The sequence below is a fragment of the Lynx canadensis genome, chromosome A3, assembly GCF_007474595.2.
Source record: "Lynx canadensis isolate LIC74 chromosome A3, mLynCan4.pri.v2, whole genome shotgun sequence".
NCBI lineage: Eukaryota > Metazoa > Chordata > Mammalia > Carnivora > Felidae > Lynx > Lynx canadensis.
Window position 1 is genome coordinate 133,276,690 of NC_044305.1, and position 18,676 is coordinate 133,295,365.

The 18,676-nt window shown below is 48.6% G+C and overlaps 1 protein-coding gene across 7 annotated transcripts in view; it reads right to left on the reverse strand.

Annotated features, from left to right (window-relative positions):
- The window catches only part of ASAP2 (ArfGAP with SH3 domain, ankyrin repeat and PH domain 2), a 173,264-nt gene that overhangs the window by 98,749 nt on the left and 55,839 nt on the right, over positions 1–18,676 (reverse strand). For all 7 annotated transcript variants that reach the window (XM_030311673.1, XM_030311672.1, XM_030311670.1 and 4 more), the window contains exon 2: positions 12,547–12,619. In XM_030311673.1, the coding sequence (XP_030167533.1) occupies positions 12,547–12,619 (73 nt within the window). The remainder of the gene's footprint in view (positions 1–12,546; positions 12,620–18,676) is intronic.

The following is an 18,676-nucleotide window of genomic DNA, read 5'->3' on the forward strand; positions in this document are numbered from 1 at the left end:
TGTCTCCCTCTCTCTCTGCCCCTCCCCCGTTCATGCTCTGTCTCTCTCTGTCCCAAAAATAAAATAAAACGTTGAAAAAAAAAAAATGTAGAAAGGGAACGACACGGGGGATGCACGGGGGCCAGGGATGGCCGGAGTCCGGGGAGCATCTGGCGGGGGTCAGAGGAAGGACTGCATCCCAAGTAACAGAGGGTCCCAAAAGGCTGTACAGTGACATGATTAAGACTTGTATTCAAGACCGTCGAATCTGGAAGGGACAAAGACAGATAAACCCTGGTACCTGCCAAGGCACAATGTAGCAGGATGGCGATAAATGTTCAAGAACAGCCCATCGCTGGCGATGCTGCCGGAGGTAGAAACACAGCCTGCGATGAGGAAGAGTCCATTTTCTGGGGCTGGGGATGGAAAAGGCTTCTCAGAGGAGATAAAGCCTAAAGGACTCTTGTGCTTCAGAATCCGGTCCAAGAGATTAAAGCCAAGCAGTCAGCTGCTTGACTCACCCCGGCCTCTCCTTATGCAAAGAGCTGCGTCCCATCCCCAGGCTGCTCTACCACCAAAGCAGAGGAGGAGGCAGGAGCTCCAGCCGAGGAGCCCCTTCAGCCTGGCGTCCCCAGGGGTCTGGCCCAGAAAGCACGGAGGCAAATCAACGTCTGCTGGCTGTGGACTGTCGCTGCTGGAAACGTTACGCCCCCGAACTGCACGGATGCCCTCTGTGGGCAAAGCGGCTTGACCAGCCACACTACACAGCGTGCATGTGGTCACTGCAAAGTGCTCTCAGCCTTCCTTCCCTTGATTCTTGCCTCCTCGTCCCTGAAGGATACAACTCACATTACTTCCAGACGCTCCCCAGAGCCCTCCCACCCCACTTCTTTGATAGCACAGCCAGCAGACCAGAAGGAAAGACCACTCCTGTGGTGTGGCGAGGTCCCCCAGAGTCTTCATGCCCAGGAACAAGCAGCCTTGAAAAATCAGTGGTCTCCAAGCCTCATGTAATAGCTGCCATTTGTGTAGGAAAAATTGTGGATACACATACACACATATATTTACACACACACACAATCTTTCACCCCTACAACTCTGGGAGATTTTACAGATGAGGAAACAGGTTCGGATACTCTCTGAATAATGCAGTCAATGTTTCACAGTAAGTAAGGCAGAGAATCGGCTCTGTGATGATACCCACATCTGTAAACCGTGAGGGTTTAGCCAGATCAGTGGTTCTTTAATCTTCTGTCGATGACGGACACCAACAAAAATCAGAAAAATGTTTTGATGCAAGGAAAAGGTATCTTCACATAATTTTTCATACACATTTTGGGACACAGACCCCTGTCCGCAGACCCTACCTACGCCAGGTGAGAAAGCCCTAGCCTGGGTGAGCTTTTAAAGTCCCTCCCAAATAGATACCATGACCCTCGGTATGATTCACGTTAATACTTGGGACTTGAAGTCACAAATCCTAGCGTTCCTTCTGATTAGCTATCCTTCCATGATTAATACATTGATCACTGCTACCAGGATTCCACAATTCCCCACCTAAATTCCAACCATTATTCTTAACCCGAAGAGAAGAGGCCACAAACCCACAAACATCTCAGAGACCTATAGGAGGACGGCCTCTGAAGGTCTCAGAGTCAATGTCGCCATGGCCCCTACAACCTCCTTAGAAAAGAGGGGCACCACGCCAGTGACCAGCTCACCCAGCCAGCTCCTCTCTCGTGTTTGAGTCAAAGCCCGATCCCATGAAAGTACCCTCTAGAGAGGAACACGTAATATCTCACTTCCTCATCCTAGACAACGCCTTTGGATATGCGTTCTCCCTACCCTCCCGAGCCAAGATGCACCAGCACCTTCCAACGTCCTCCTACAATGAGGTTTTCAGCTTGAAGACTCTGAGGTTCCTCTTTAAATGCTGCTCCTACAATTCAGTAATGGGGGTTAACTACCTTTTTGGATTTTTTTTTTTTTAAACACACTTCCCCTAAGGTCACTTGACTCACCTTTGAGCGTCTCATGTACTGGGTCACACCAGTCGTGATCAACCAAAACCACCTGGAGGTATTCCAAAGGATCATAGGGCTCAGCCAGATATCTAGTACATTCCCACCGCATTACTGCTTGCTCCTTCTCCACTGCGGGCCCTCATTCACAGACAGCGGTGCCACGGTCAACAGCAGAGCGGGGAAAGCAGGTCTGGGTTTGAATCTCAGCTGCTCTAATTGCTAGCTGTACAGCCCCGGGCAAACGACTACCCTGCACCTCAGTGACCTCATCTGTAAGTGGAGTTACGGACAGTACCTATGTCACAAAGTTGTCGGGAGGGGTATATTTAAGTAAAGTACTTATTTAGCACAGTGCCTGCCCTACAACAAATACTTCATGAGTGTCAGGTTTTTGTTACTGTTGTTATGCCTCCACTCTCCAGTTTATGAACATCGATACAGAAGCATTTTCTTTTCTTTATTGTGTGTTATAATCTCCTATTCCTTTTGATCACGGATATGGTATCAGACATTTCGTATCCCGATATTCCATCATCGGTATTTTTCTTTGTGTTGCTACAGAACCATAATTCCCTCAGGTAGTAGGTCCTAATTCAGTGACAGGAGGCTTTTGGGTTTTCTCTGCGATAAGGCACTACGACAACGCAATGAGCCTTGTTGTGCATCTTCCCGCATCAAGATTCGTATTTTTCTTCATATGAACTGCCAAACTGCTTTTAAGAAACTCCATGCACCAATTTTCAATGCCACAACAAAGGGGAATACCGGTTCCACTGGATTCATGCCAATCACTGGGGATTACCGTGATTTAGTTATTCTCTCATGTAACAGGTGGAAAATCATGCCAGATATAGGACCTTCCGAATGCACGATGAAATGTCACTTCCCAAACTATTTCACAGATTTCTTTTAAACTGCTCTCTCCTAATTGTATGATATCTATAATAGAGACAATTCTCTGCATTAATCTTAAGCCCTGTATTAATTTCATAGCCATATTCTAATTAGCATCACAAATAACATGGAGAAATACACACAGGCACACAAAATTACTAAATTCTCATTTCCTTTTTATGGGTAAGGGTTTACGGGAAGATTAGCATTTCTTTCTTTGTACTTCTCATTTCAAGGATGTGACAAACTTCTCTAGGACATTCAGATCAAGGGTGAAGAAGAGATTTCCCTCTCTCAGGAAAAAGCCCCACCACGTCTTTAAAATGGAGTCATTCTAGAGAAGGGAAAATGAAAGTCTTCCGTTGCTTCCTTCTTGAGAAAGATGAATTTTTCCACCCACTGATATGTCAAACAGCTAAAAATCCCCGCTCGCTTCAACTTCCCACTGGGGGAGCTGAAAACACCACTGGACTAAAACAGAGCTTGGGAAATTTTACACTAAGAAAAGTTTTAGAACAAATGTAAACTGGGTGTTTTTAAGAGGTCAGTAGCAGTCTATCATGAGGGGGGAAATTACCGCAGACATTGCTTCTCAACAAACATTATAATAAGTTATAAAGTTATTAAACCATTATAATAAGTGCTTCCGCAAACCTGTCCATAAGATGTACCAGAAAATACAGCTGGCTGGCTGGTCATCTGTTTTGAAAAATGGGAGTGAAGATAATATACTTGCTACTGTGTTGTATCTACAGGGACATACTTGATACCCTTTTGGCTCAGTCCAACGTTTAAAGTCGTGTGTGTGAGAGCGTGTGTGTGTGTGTGTGAGAGCGTGTGTGTGCATGCACACGTGTGGTACTATTCTCAAAGACCAGCAGCTTCGGCGTCACCTGGGAACTCAGCAGATTGGCAAATTCTCAGGCTCCATCCTGCACCCTATTGAACCAGAAATTCTAAAGGCAGGGCCACCCAGCAACCCGTGTTTTAGTAAGACCTCCAGGGGATTCTGGGGTGCTCTGAAGTTTCAGAACCACTACTCTAATGCTCAGGTTGGCTAACTTTCTCCTAAAAAGCCAGAGAGTAAATATTAAAGGCTTTGCAGGCCAAGAGGCAATATTGAGGTTACAGTGTAGGTCCACGGTGAGACGGTAAGACCCATCCTTAGCTCCCTGGCTGTAAAAACACAGCTGGCGTCTCTAAGGCATCTCCAATCCCCCTTGTACATAAATCTGTATCAATCCTCACACGGCAGAATACACACTCTGCCACCCTCGTGTACACTGCTCACATCCAAAACTGTAAGAGGACGGTCTCAGAACTCGCAGCGGAAACACGGTCACATACAAATGGGTATTTATTGGGCACCTGCTCTGGATGTGCCAGGCTCTGTGCAAGAACACTCAGGAAGTATATTCACGGCTGCCCGGAACCAGATCTGTCACTTCTCTTGCGTCACCTCGGTTAATCTTTATTAACAGCATTTTAAAATATTAAGATTCCCAGTCTCACATATGAAGAAACTGAGGCTCAGAGCGATTAGGTAATTTTCCTGCCACAGGCTTTTTGAGTGGCACATGAATTTGTTCCAGGCTTCTTAGACTATAACACCCGTGTGCTCTTATCCTAAACCACACTGCCTCCAAGAATTGGTCAGTGACCTCAAGGACCTGCCTTCTAATTGAGAAGCAGAGGTCAACAGACATAGAACTATTAGAGAATAATAAAGAGCAATATTTAAAGGGTAAATAATGCCTGTTTATTAGGTACTCTTATTTCTGGCTAAACGAGAGTCAAAACGGATTCAACTACAAGACTCAGAATTCAGAGGTGAGGTGTGGAAGGCAGAAGAATGTCTGCTCCTGCCCCAAAGATGTGCACATCCTAATCCCTGGACCTATTCCAAATCCCTGGACCTATTCCTAATCCCTGGACCTAACTCCTAGATGTCCTGCTGCCTGACAAATGGGAATTGAGGTTGCAAGTGAAATTTATAAGTTGTGAATCAGCTGACTCTGGGCTGGGGAGATTATCCTGGGTCATCGGCGTCGCCCAGTGTGACCACAGGGTCTTTACCTGCGCAAGCGGGAGGCAGAGGACTCAGTATCGGCTGCGGACAAAACTGCGCCGTGTTCTTCCTGCACCTACGCTTGTATCTTGAAGCCCCACCCCCAGCGTGATGGTATGCGGAGGGAGGGCTTTGGGAGATAATGAGGTTTGGATGAGGTCACTGGGGTGGGGCTCTCCCGATGGGCATCCCCACGCGATCCACCACGTGAGGACACGGAGCCAAGGCAGCCGTCTGCAAGCCAGGGAGAGAGCCTTCACCACAACCCGGCCGTGCGGACACCATGCTCTCAGGCTTCCGGCCTCTACAACCACGAGACACACAGGTCTGTGGTTTAAGCCACCCAGTGTGGGTGTTCTGTCATGGCAGCCTGTGCAGAATAAGAGTCACAGTGACAGGGTGCGAAAAAGACTCTACCGGCCATCGCTGGCTTTGAAGAGGGAAGGCCACAAACCAAGGAATACAGGCAGCCTCTGAAAGCGGGACAAGGCAAGGAAGCGCCTGTCCCCTGGGCCTCCAGGAAGGAGCTCTGCCAACACCCCACTTCAGCCCCATGAGACCCATCTCGGACTCGTGACCTCCAGAGCCGTGAGATACGCTTGTCGGTTTCCTGTTCATTTCAAGTTTTTGCCGAAAGCTGTGTATCAGATCACTTTATTCCTGCATCCTCTCAGTTGTTTCCTCCCTTTATATGCTCCTTTCCTTTCCTACCTGGCGAGATCTGGCTTTACGCTCCTTTTTCCAGGATCTTTCTGCGGTCTTTGTCCAGTGTCAGTCTAGCAATAACCACCTCGCCAGGGTGAAGGCCACACGGACAGCAGTGACGCTCGCCTTCTCTGACCACCGTGTACGCGCTGGGTGCAGATAACGTACGTCTACCTGTAGAGCTGGAGTACTCCGCCAGTTTGCTGACCTTTGTAGTGTCCTCACACTACGTCATCCTTGCGGACGGGCACGGTTCGGACACTGTGCTTCTGTCTCAGCTCTTTGGAAAGAGGGGAAGCATCTTCCTGTGAACGCAGGAAGGTGCACTGAAATGCCTTTTACAGTTCTTGGTCCGGTCAGAAGTCACAAAGGGACTGAACTTCATCTTGGCCCCTGGGGCTTCAGCGATGGCCACAAAAGGGAAGAAATAAATTTATCATTTAAGGCACTCCGTTGATGGCAAGTCGCCGTGGCAGCCATGGAAGACTAATACAAGAGAGTAAAGAAGGCCTACGCCGGGTCCAGTGTCAGCTTGATGGAGATGGGTGGGGAAGGGTGGGCAGGTTTTCAACAGGTACCTGGGTCAGGAGGGACCAGGGAATGGGGCCAGATGGCAGACAGCATGCAAAGACAGATACGGTCATGACATGCTGATGCAGCAGGGACAGGTCAACCAGCCCGGAACAGAGACACTGGGGACAGCTGGAGATCAGTTAGAGGTCAGATGGGGCCAATCCATGACCAATCAGGAAAGCAGGCAGGGAAGTCCCAGCCTCAGAGAAATTAAGGAACGCAAGATGGGAAAGGTATGTGGCAGGATCAGGCATAAATGGGGAGTTCTTGTTGTTGTTCTTTCAATCACACATGAAATGAGTGGTCTTCCTCAGCAAGCAGTTGCCTTAGGACATTAAGCACTCTAAGGATCTGGAACTGGGAACTACCTGCCCCCAGAGGCAGAAGGAGTGCATACTCACAATGCTCCTGAGCGACCGTGGTCGCCCACGGCTAATCCCATCCAGAATGCGCCCCACTGATCTCTGATGTCTACTGCTATCCTTACTCACACCCCTCTACCAAAAATATTCAAGAGAATGTATTACTAAAAGCAGTTCTAGAGAAGAGTTTTCCAAAATGCTGTGAACAGTGTCAGCAGCATCACAGGAAAAGGCATAGGGTTTCCTCAGGTGACTTTTTTGAAGCAGGACAACACTGCCCTGAAATAAAGACTTCAGGATCAGTACTCTGACTTCAAAATAATTCAGACTCATGGCCTTATAATAACTCAAGCTTGGCATGATCTATTAGATGGGTAAAAAAGATCACAGAAATAGGAGGTCCCCCAAGGTCAGGCTAACAGCCTGCTGTGTGGCACCTCTGGAAGGACACAGGTTGGGTGCCCAGAGTACAATGTTAAAATTCCAGAACCAACTTCTCAACTTGCTCACGCCTCAGTTTCCTCTAATAAAGTGGCAAAATGTCACTTCCAGCAGACAGAAGAGAATGTGCAAAGGGAAGAAGGCACAAATACTGGCATGCTGGGGGAAACTCAAGTTATTCCAAAGACAGGCACAGAGAAGGGACCCCTGAACAGGTGGCCTAGGGCCAGGGGGGACGGGGGGCGGGGGCAGGGGTTCGGTCTGCATCTGGTGTTCTGCTGTGCTTAACTAAGTGGAGGCTTATGTTGGATTGAGGAAGGGAGTCAGTGGCAATTTCATAAGCAAACAAATCTGGAAAAGGTTAGGACATCTCCTCTCACAATCCACATTAGCATGTTAAAATCTTCAGCTAGTCCTGCCGGAGTAGACACCTGCTTACCTGTGCTTTTACCCCAATTTCCCTAAGATTCTAGAGCCCATGAAGGCCTCCCTCATCTCTCCCAGGCTCTGCAACTCCCCTTCACAAACATCAAAGTGGATAATGTAAAAACACCGCAGAGTTCTGAGCAGAGAAGTGGCATCACTAGGCTCTATTTTTTTTTTAACTTTTGTTTTTAATGTTTATTCATTTTTTTGAGAGAGAGACTGAGCGTGAATGGGGGAAGAGCACATAGAGAGGGAGACACAGAATCCGAAGAGGCTCCAGGCTCTGAGCTGTCAGCACCAAGCCTGACACGGGGCTCGAACTCACAGACCGTGAGATCATGACCTGAGCCGAAGTCGGACGCTTAACTGACTGAGCCACCCGGAGGCCCCCACTAGGCTCTATTTTAGAAAATGACTCTGGGGCAGGTAAAGGAAGGGGGTTTGTGGCCCACGCTCAACAACAGAGGTGAGAAAGGCAGGTGAGACATGAGTGTTACTAAATTCATACAGTCTTGCTTCCTGACACCAATGTGTTTACGCCTCCTCCCTCTATGCTTGTTGAAAGCTACAAGGCACAGCACTGGGCCAGCCTATGGGGACACACATGTCCTTCTCAGGACTGGTGGCAGTCACGTGGCCAACGTCTGCACGAGAAGCGCAGTGCTCCATTTTTATTTCTGATCAGAACAGCCTTCTCGACATATGACTTTAAAATCACTTTTGAACCTGATCAGATTATAAAATACCTTTTTTGAACTAGCCTTAAATCATAAACTCAAAAGCCCAAGGGAGCGCAGTAAAAAAGCAAAAACTCTCTTGAGGTACTGTTTGAAATCTGTTGTTTGTCAACAGAGCTAAGCAACCATCTTTGAGCGATTTCTTGAAATCCTGAAGACAGTCGGTCAGCGTGCCAGACCCACTGAGGACATGTGGCTGCCTCCAAGCAGAGCGGCCTACCGAACACAGTCCTGTGTTCTTGGAACAAGCGAAGTTCCACGGAGCATCCTGGGAAGACGCTGAGCCCTCTGAACTCAGACTGCTCGTTCATAAAATGAGAACAGTTTGTAAAGACTAGCATAATGTATAGAAAGCACAAGATTTGTAGGAAGTGTTCCAAAACATACAAATGATCATCATTCCTCCCTGTTCCCCGACTTTATCCAGGGAGAGTTAAAGGCAGGTGACCAGTTTGGATAGTCAAACATTTGTTTCAGTAAAGCTCGGTGTGGAGTTAAGTGAAGAGTTTTAGGCTCTTTGTTTTTTCCTTTTAAATAGAAAATAATTTCCTAGGTATGTTTACTTCCAGTTACATGTTAGCCAATGATAATTTGAATTCCACTTCTTTCTTGCATAAAATCAGCAGTTGTCAGGTAATCAATCAATGTTTATGCAAAGGCAAGCTAAAAATGGTGGCTTGTGTTTTTGCTTTGTTTTTTATACACCGCAGAGGACTCACATCCAGATGAGGCTCTCCACTGTGGCACTGATGACCCTCTGGGCCAGCTAATTCATTGTTGGGAACTGTCCTGTGCACTGTAGGACCTTCAGCAGCATCCCTGGTCTCTACCGTAAGGTGCCAACAGCACGCGCACAAGGCCCCCACACGTGCGCACACGCACCTCTCAGGTGTTCATACCAAACGGGGGGTGCAAGACCACCCTGGCTGAGAACCACTGATCTGCATCCTAACCCAACTGGATTATTTCAGAGCCAAGGAAACCAGGGCTACAAAGTGCTAAGTGAGCTGCCCCAGGGCACAACAGCGAGGGCCACAAAGTCCAGGTCCAAAAAGCTTTCGAATTCAGTCAGGACAAGCTCAGTCACAAACCACTTAAGTCCCTCCCACCTCTTCTTTGCTTTCTTGAATTTCTTTCACATCCATTTGGAATTTAGCCATAAACAACTTAATACCTGTCTAATCATTTTAACATCAATACATTACAATATATGAAATATGGAAAGTGAAAGGAGGAAAAATATCTATAAAGTCAAAATGCTAAAGCAATCATTTTTTAGCAAATTTCCCCCAAATATTTTTTATATATACACATGCACAGGGACATATGTACACACATACATACCATATACACTGTAGGTACACATACATGTGTGTATAATCTGTTTCCCTTAGAATTTCAGTGGACTCTCTCAATCTGAGATCTTAAATCTTTCTTTAGTTCTGAGAATTTTTCAGCTATTACTTTTTCAAAAATTTCCCTTTTTATTTTTTTTTTCATTATTTTTGAAAGAGAGAGAGAGAGAGAGAGAGAGAATGTGCACACACAAGTAGGGAAGGGGTAGAGAGAGAGGAGGACAGAGGATCTGAAGCAGGCTCTGAGCTGCCAGCACAGAGCCCAAAGGGGGGCTGGAACCCACAAATCACAAGATCACGACCTGAGCCAAAGTCAGATGCCCAACCACTGAGCCACCCAGGTGCCCCCACTTTTCCATTTTCTCTTCCCTCTTCTGGAAGTCCTTTTGGGTGGATGCTGATAGTGACCCCTCTGAATCTATTTTCTGTGGCTCCTGAGTTTTACTTTACAGTGTTCATCCCTCAAGCTCATGTTCCGGCAACAGGGGGCCTCACAGACCACCCTCCCCCTTTCCTATGTGTACAGCCTGCTAAATATTTAGCAGATTTTAGTTTTTATTTCAACAATTACATGTTTTTCTACTTCCAAGCCTTCCGCTGGTTCTTTTTCACTAGTACCTTTTCTGTTTCAGTAACTTAATAACCTCCTTTGCCTTTCTAAGGGTGTTAATCATATATTCTTATTTTAAAGTCCTGTTCTAATTTAGTTTCCTCAAGTGTGAGCTCTTCAGTTGCTTGATTGGGGGCCTGTCAAATGTTAGGCTATTCTTAATAGCATTTTTGAGCACGTAGGAGTGTCTCATTTTGATGAAGTTTAATTTATCAATTTTTTTCTTTGAAGCCATATTGCCTTCTGTGCCCTATCCAAGGAGCCTTGCCCACCCCATGTTGTAAAGATGTTCTCCTATGTGTTCTTTAAACAACTTTTAGTTTTAGTTTTCACAGGTGAATCTATCATCCACTTTGAATTACTGTTTGTGTAGGGTAGAAGAGAGGGCTGTACTGCATTTGTTCTGATGGAAAGATCCAAATGCTCAAGCACCACGTGCTAGAAACACCTTCATTGCCCCAGGGGACTTCCTTGGCAACATGCTGACAAGCAGAAACATCTCAGTAAGGGTCTACTTCCAGGCTTTTTTTTTTTTTTTCTTAAGATTTTATTTTTAAGTAATCTCTACAACCAGCGTGAGGCTTGAACCCACAACCTCGAGATCAAGGGTCACATGCTCTACAGACTGACCCGGCCAGGCACCCCTACACTTTGTCTTTTGTTCCACTGATCTCTTTGTCGGCCCCCCCCAACAGCAACACTGTCTAGATCACGACTATCTCACAAGACTTGAAGTCAGATGGTTGACATTCTCCAACTTGTTTTTGTACCCTGATTGCTTGGCATTTTCTGGGTCCTGTGTGTGTTTCCACATAAAGTTTAGAATCAGCTTGTCAATTTCTCCTGCAGGAATTTTGATTAAGATTGTGCTGCATCTTGAGATCAATTTGGGGAGAAAAGACAAAGTAACTATATCGAGTCCTCCAACCCAGGTACATCATACACCTCTCCCGTTTATCTGGGTCTTTAATTCGGTTTTGTAGTTTTCAACATAGTTCTTGCCTGTCTTTTGTGAAATCTGTTCCTAAACGTCCTTGGCAATTCTTGACTGCAATATCATCTTTGCAGCTGAGGTTCCCTACTGGCCTCTTCTCAATCTTGGCTTGCACTGCCCTCCCTGAGGGGGGCGAAAGCAGTTACTGGAGGTGGTGCTCACAATGGCCGGACGTGGGTGGGGGCAGGCTTGGGTGCAAGAGGCACTCCCAGACCCTTCTGCGCCCCTCCTTCCTCTTAGCCCTCTGGCATTCCCTGTCCTCCTACTCCATTCACTACTGTCGTAAAGGGAAACACCACGAGGTGGAAGGGGACGATGTACAGCCATTCATGGGCTGACTGCTTCTGTAGGTGCAGACCCTGGGCCCCCTCACCCCCTCCTCCCAGGCCACCAGCCGCGGACAAAGGCAGTGTTTCTGCCCCACTTAGCACTGGTGTGCTCGCCCACAGGCCAGCCGTGCTGACTGCAATCCATCACCTCGCTCAGCCTCTCTGGGAGCCCTCACAACCCCCAGTCCTCCAAGGCTGCCACTTGCTTGTTTCTGGGGGAAACCACATTGTCACTTAATGACTTAAAAAAATTATTTCCAGGGGCGCCTGGGTGGCGCAGTCGGTTAAGCGTCCGACTTCAGCCAGGTCACGATCTCGCGGTCCGGGAGTTCGAGCCCCGCGTCGGGCTCTGGGCTGATGGCTCAGAGCCTGGAGCCTGTTTCCGATGCTGTGTCTCCCTCTCTCTCTGCCCCTCCCCCGTTCATGCTCTGTCTCTCTCTGTCCCAAAAATAAATAAACGTTGAAAAAAAAAATTAAAAAAAAAAAAATTATTTCCAGGGCACCTGGGTGGCTCAGCCGGTTAAGCATCTGACTCTTGATCTCAGCTCAGGTCATGAACTCACGGTTCAAAAAAAGTTTTAGTCCTGATCAGACGTTACTTGGAGCAGTTGATTGTGCTTTTACGTTAACAGTATCCGAAACAAGAAGGGCGAGGACTGGAGAAGAGAAATGGAGGGGCCACGCTGACATGAGTAACACACAGACCACACAACCGAGGCTGGAATGAGGCCGGCGTTCCTGCTGACCAGTCAGACAAAGCTGGTTCATGCAGGACGGTAGCTCATGCGGGACGGAAAACCCAGCTGCACTTCAGGGAACAGGAGACAGCACAGGAGATGGTTGGGGGTGGAAGGTGAACCACCAGGCCAGATCAGACAATTTACAGAACAAAACACACTCCTAAAAGCTAAATATCCCAAATCAACTTGATAATGCACACGCCTAGAAGAAAAGGTTTGGTTTCGTCAATGGTGATCACCATCATGGCACCAGTACAGCTACCGTGAGGATTTGCACAAGGAAACCGCTAGGAAAGGATGTGTACTCACCCAGCCCAGAGATATTTATTGCTTTCACGGACTTCTTCATTTTGTAAAGAACCATCCGGTCCACGTCCAAAGCCTAAAACATAGAGAAGTACATAATTAAAACGTGTTTGAGCTCAGATCACGACTATCAGAGAATGGCCTTGTGAGAGCCACTCTGGAGGCCCCTGCGGAACTGTTTCCATGGCACAAAGCCCCAGCGTGCAGCTCAGTGTGAAGACGGAGTCATCCCCATACGAGTTAAGAGTTAACCCGGACCAACTCCACTCCCACCAAGCCTCAATCCTCCCTGTGAACAAGCAAGGCTCGGGAGCCTGCCAGGGGCTCCTTCCGGACACAGGCCAAGGACAGGGAGCAGGGGGAGCGACGGGGGGCGGGGAGGCAGATCTGTCACAAGTGTGTCCCCACCCTGGCAAGACCGCCAACACGCAGGCCAGACCGTCCCCCCACTCAGAGGCAGTGCGGTCTGGTGGGAGGCAAACCCACTCTGGATTTGGAAAGACCCAGACGGGAATTTGTTTGGGGTTGGAAGGCATGTTCTGCCTAACCCTTTTCTAGCCTAGATTTCTCTTCCAGAACCAGGGATAACAATTCCTACTTTGCCGGGTTGAACGATTAATTAGACACACCTAAGTCTTTAATATTCCTCTATGACGCTCCATTTGCTTTCACACCTTAACAGACCAACCGCTACACGGCGGTAGCATGCAGCCCTTACAACGCCTAGCACGTAGTAAGTGCTCACGGAATACCTGCTCGGTGACTGATCAAATCAGGAGTCTGAATTACAGCTCTACTTTCACAAAAGGCACAGGCGTCAAATTTCCCTTTAACCCAACTGAACACCCCAGAAGAGCAACGTGTCACTTTCAGTGGTGACAGGCGGAAGAGAGCATCTGTAACCTGGGATAGTGACACCCATCATGCAGGTTACCGTAAAGAAACTAAGAACTCCAGGGCAAGTGCTGAGCCCCAAATCTGGTATACACTCGATGACGTTATTATTACTCATCATGAGATTTAATCACAAAACCCTGCAACAGACTGCCATCAGAAACAGAGCACACGGCCTCAGAGCAACAAGCACAGTCCTTCCCTGCCAGGCTTCCCGAATCACCTTCCATATCAGCATCCTAAGTCCTATTCGAAAGCGACAAGGACTGTTTTAGCAGAGGCTAAGAACAGATGTGATTGGTGCTGACAATTACTAAATAGAAAAATGATCACCAGGCGGCAGACAGTTGACAGAGCGGTTACAATAAAAAGAGAAACTGTATTTTAGTTTTTAAATGTTTGATTTATTTGGGGGGTGGGAGGGAACAGTGTGAGCAGGGGAGGGGCAGAGAGAGAGGGAGACACAGAATCCGAAGCGGGCTCCAGGCTCTGAGCTGTCAGCACACAGCCCGACGCGGGGCTCGAACTCACGAACTGCGAGATCATGACTTGAGCAGAAGTCAGACGCTCAACCGACTGAGCCACCCAGGCGCCCCGAGAAGTTGTATTTTAAAAAGCATTATTTTCTGACATACTGGAGGAAGAAGTAGGCATGAACGGCCACAAAGATGTCGAAATTTCTCGTAGAGAGCTAGCTCTTATTTTCCTAGGTCATCTCTCATCCGTTCCAGACCTTCCCTTGAGATGTGAAAAGGGATTTGGAAAAAGTACATAACCAATGAACTCTCTCCCGAAGACTCATCACTTTCTACTCCCCAGTCTGCCACCCAGCAGGCAGTGCCCTCCAGCGTGTGCACCGACCTGTTGGGTTCTACCAGGGGCCACAAGAAGATGGGATGGATCTGCTCAGGGCTGGTTAGAAACACTGGCTCCCGAAGCTTTATCGACCGCATGTCAGAGAGTACGACAGTTCAGTGCACTCATCACAGCTGTGGAAGGTCCTGACCCCCACGTGAAGGGCCATGACTGAAAAACACATTCGATCTAATCGACATCTACTCCAGCACTTGGAGAGAATTCGGTCGGGAATCGCGACTGCACTCAAATAATTAAGCCTGCTCCTCCTCCTGAAGCTTCCCACAGACAGCAGAAGGCAGCCCCCCAGCCTGGTTAGCCTACACAGTAACAGAAGTCAGCCAATATTCTCATGAAGCCCTTTCTGCGGGCTGGGAGGAGGGGTGAACGGAGAAAACACAGGAGAGAAACGCGGAACACGAGTCCGAGGGGCCACTCCCAGCCCACGACGCTGGCGCTATTTCCGCACGTCCCCAGTATGAGGCCTCGACTCCGTAGCAGCTTTAAAACCTCCTCACGATCTGGCCCCCATTACTTCTCCAGCGTCGTCTCCAGACCCCTGCCCCAAGCGCACCTGAAGTTCCGTCCCAACGAACTCCTGCAGCCCCTCCCAACCTTCGTCCTCCTCTTTATTTCTAACACTGTGTGCTCTTCCCTGCCTCCTCTTGACCCCTTAGTTTTACCCCGGCTTTGCGAGCTGACTTGGAGGCAGGTCCTCCTCCTGAAAGCCTCCTCAGACAGGTTAGGTACTCACCCAGACTTTTCCCGGAACCCTATGCTTACTCAATAGTTCACCTGATGAAATTTAGTGAGGACCTACTATGTGCTAAGTACTAAGCGAGGTGTCCCAGACACAACAGGTGAGCAAAACAAGGCCACGCCCATGCCTGCATGGAGTTCACAATGTAGCAGGATAATGCCCTAGAGAAACACAAAGCCAGAAGCCCAGGACTCTCACGTAACTGCTTTTCCATTTGTGCCGCTCACCTCAAGACCCGCACTTCCTAGCCAATGTACCTACAACAGCACGTGTCCACTGAGCCTGGAAACACGGCCAGCGCCACACAGTCAAATGATAATATTTTGGACATGTTAGGTTAAAGAAGATATTAATACGATTAATTTTATGTTTCTTGTTACCTTTTTCAGAGATCTCCCGTAAGGGCAGGACGCTCTCCGCTCTGTCCCCAGTGCCCAGCACAAAGCTGACACGGGACGGGACTCAGAGAGCAGCTCCGTCCGTGACCGTGAGACCAGAAAGGCAGGCAGGGACACAGAGGCTGGCAAGGGTATCCGGCTGAGCCTGCAGACAGTGGGCAGCTACCGAAGGTTCTCAGGCAAGGGGAGAATGGAGAGCTGTACTTGAAGGTCACTCAAGCCACAGTGGGAACAATGGATCTGAGCAGGCAGGAAGTAGACTCAGGGAACGGATACCCAACAAGGAAGGGCCCGGCTGGGACCCATGATTAGGAAGCCATATGGGACTGGTACAGGGCAGCAGACATTCTGGAAAAGTCAGTGTGTGCCCAGGGAGATCTATTCGGCCTCCTCAACTGAGTTTAGCTCTCCAGGCTCTGGCACTCCCACAAATGACAGAATAATCTTCTGTCCACAGGGCTTTTGCTCAATTGTGCCGAGAAAACTGTGGACCAGACTAGCCCTATACACCTCAGTGCGGAAGGCCGACCACAGATGAAATAGGCTTCATAACACTGCTCAACGCTGGCAAGTTTCCTCCCACGTCGTCCTGTGGGGCACACCCCTCCCTGATCTTTTCCTGCATAAAAGTCTTGTAAAAATAGGCCACCATATGGAATATTCTACCTCTGTTATTAAAGGGGATGTGCTGTTTCCTGAACTCAGGGGAAGAGTGGATAAACGGTAACCGCTGCTTTTCTACAGTCTGTTAAGAAGAGCCTGGAAAGAAAGGTAAGGTAGGCGGAGAGGTAATTTTAAATTAAAACTGCAAGAGGGAAAAGCAATTACCTCCCCACTCAAAACCACACCCTTCATTACGGAGCATATTTACAGATAATTAAGATTAAGCTTGGGCAGGAGAAGTCGGAATGATTAAGACTGAGTGCTAGAAATAGTCTTCCGTCAATTATAAATAAAAACAGCACCGGGAAACCTGAAACAACAAAATAGCAAAACTGGAGAGCCTCAAGGAACCGAAGGGGTCCACCAATCGGGCTGAGATCCCTAACGGGGGCGCTCCCCCACACCTGCCCTCCCCAAAACTACCCGAGCTAAAGAGAAGGAAAAAGAACGGCCACCTTGGTCAGAATGTGTGTGTAAACACTATAAACACAGGCAAAAGCTGAACAGCCACTACGGACCTAGGCGGGGCCGGCACAACAGCTAACGCCTGGCCAGACCCCATTAATCCTGAGGGCCTACACTGCAGCTGACCCTCAGTTTATAAAACATGTTTCACAGAGTGAATTTATCACATAAACAAGACTGTAGAGATGTGTCTCAAGATATTTTAGAGGAAAATAAACAACGGTTTCCAACCATTCTAAAAGCACGTCCTTTGATCCCTTGGACCCTTGCATGAAGGGCCAGGGTTCTGGTTCATTCCTGCGAGCAGCTCCCCGGGGTCTCCGCGGCTCGTGCACGGACGCCGGCTCCCGGGAGGGTGCAGGGGGCGTGAGGGGAGCCCTCCCAGGAGGGGACACAACACCATTCACTCTTTTCCTTCTTCACACCTGTGCTGTCCAACAGGGCAGCCGCACAGGAATATGGAAGATAAACTACAATTTAGTCAAGTAAAAAATCCAGCTCCTGTCTCGCCAACCTTTCTCCGGAGCCGTAGCCACATACAACATACCGACCAGGTCTAAACACGCCGCCCCTGTTTGCTCTTCCTCTGTTCCTGCAGACCCCTCCGTGCACCATCCCCTAACATTCTGGAGCCCCTGGCTTCATCGAGGGGGGCCTCTCCCTCCTTCCCCCATGGGCAGCGCACAGATGTGACCGTGTGACAGCTCTTCTCCCTCTGGAGGGCTGAGGTAGTGTTTGTCCCCAGAGCCTACAGGGAAGTCCATCCTGGCTCAGAGGCACCTACGTCCTGATGCTGGATGGTGGAGGCCAAGTCCACGGTCTGTCTGAGGAGATGAGCCTGGGGCAGGTGGGCACCTACCGGGGGGCCGGTTTTTGCGCGGCCACGTGCTAAGGATCTGCACAGGTGAATGTTTCCACTCGACAGGACAATGAGGTGGAGGGGAACACTAGCTTTGAATCCCAAGGAAGAAATCTCCCCCGAAAGAATTCCCCTCTTCTGATTAAGAGACGAGCGTTACCAAAGGGTTTTACTCCAGGGATACGATATTTTGAACTTTGTTAATAAAAAACTTGTGGAAATTTATTTCCTCTCTTATTATGTAAGCACCTATATAAGACCCTCACTTTTGCCTCTAGGCCTGCAAAGCCTAAAATGTTCACTGCCTGGCCCTTCACGAAGTCCACCAACCCCCGGCCCAGAAGATTCACACACAGGTTTCTCCAATCTTATTGGCCAGCCCAGTCTCCTCTTGGCACAGGACCAGTTTGGCCCCCCAGTTCTCAATTTGAGCCAGCAATGGTGGAGAGTGGCCGGCTTCATCCTGGGAACCCAAAGATGCTGCCATGGGGGAGGAAAGGCCGGGAGACCACGGTCTGGGCCGCCGGGGAGGCATGTTCTACTCTGCTGTCCCATCATATCTCCCTCGTTCCTTTTGGGAAAGGCTGACCTGAGGGGAAATGACATTTTCGAAAGACACAGACCAAATAAGAAAACAAAGCGACACCCAGATCTGTGCCCCCAAGGATAGCTTTGCCAAGGAAGACTCACGCGGACATCTAGACGGCAGCTTCGTCTCCTCTCCCGCTTGACATTACTTTTGAAGTAACACAGGACATTAATGACAGTGTCAGATATTTCCAGAAGCCTTCTGGGAAGCACAGCAATGCACTGTGGCCTGCAGGCTCAGCGTAGAGCCAGAGCGATAATGGATCTACCTCCTCCTGGCAATACAGCAGAGGCCTGGGGAACAGCAGGTGTCACGAAGAATTAGGATCAAGTAAATATGAAGCTAAATCAAGCTGCGTGAGACACGTACGCATCAGGGCACACCAGAAGGTCACGCTTGGTATTCTCTAACGCAACTGGGGTTACTCAGAGTATACACACATCTGCACCACAAGGCGAGGATGGTCGTGACCCTCTTCGAAAGAGCCGAAAACGGGACAAACCCACATACCCGGTGACGGTAAAACACGTGAACCGCTGCAGGGAGACGGACAAACGTTACCCACCCAGAACATAAACGAATTTCACAACAATGTTATGCAAAAGAAGCAAGTTGCAAAAGTATGCCGGCGGTATACGACCGTAAAAGTG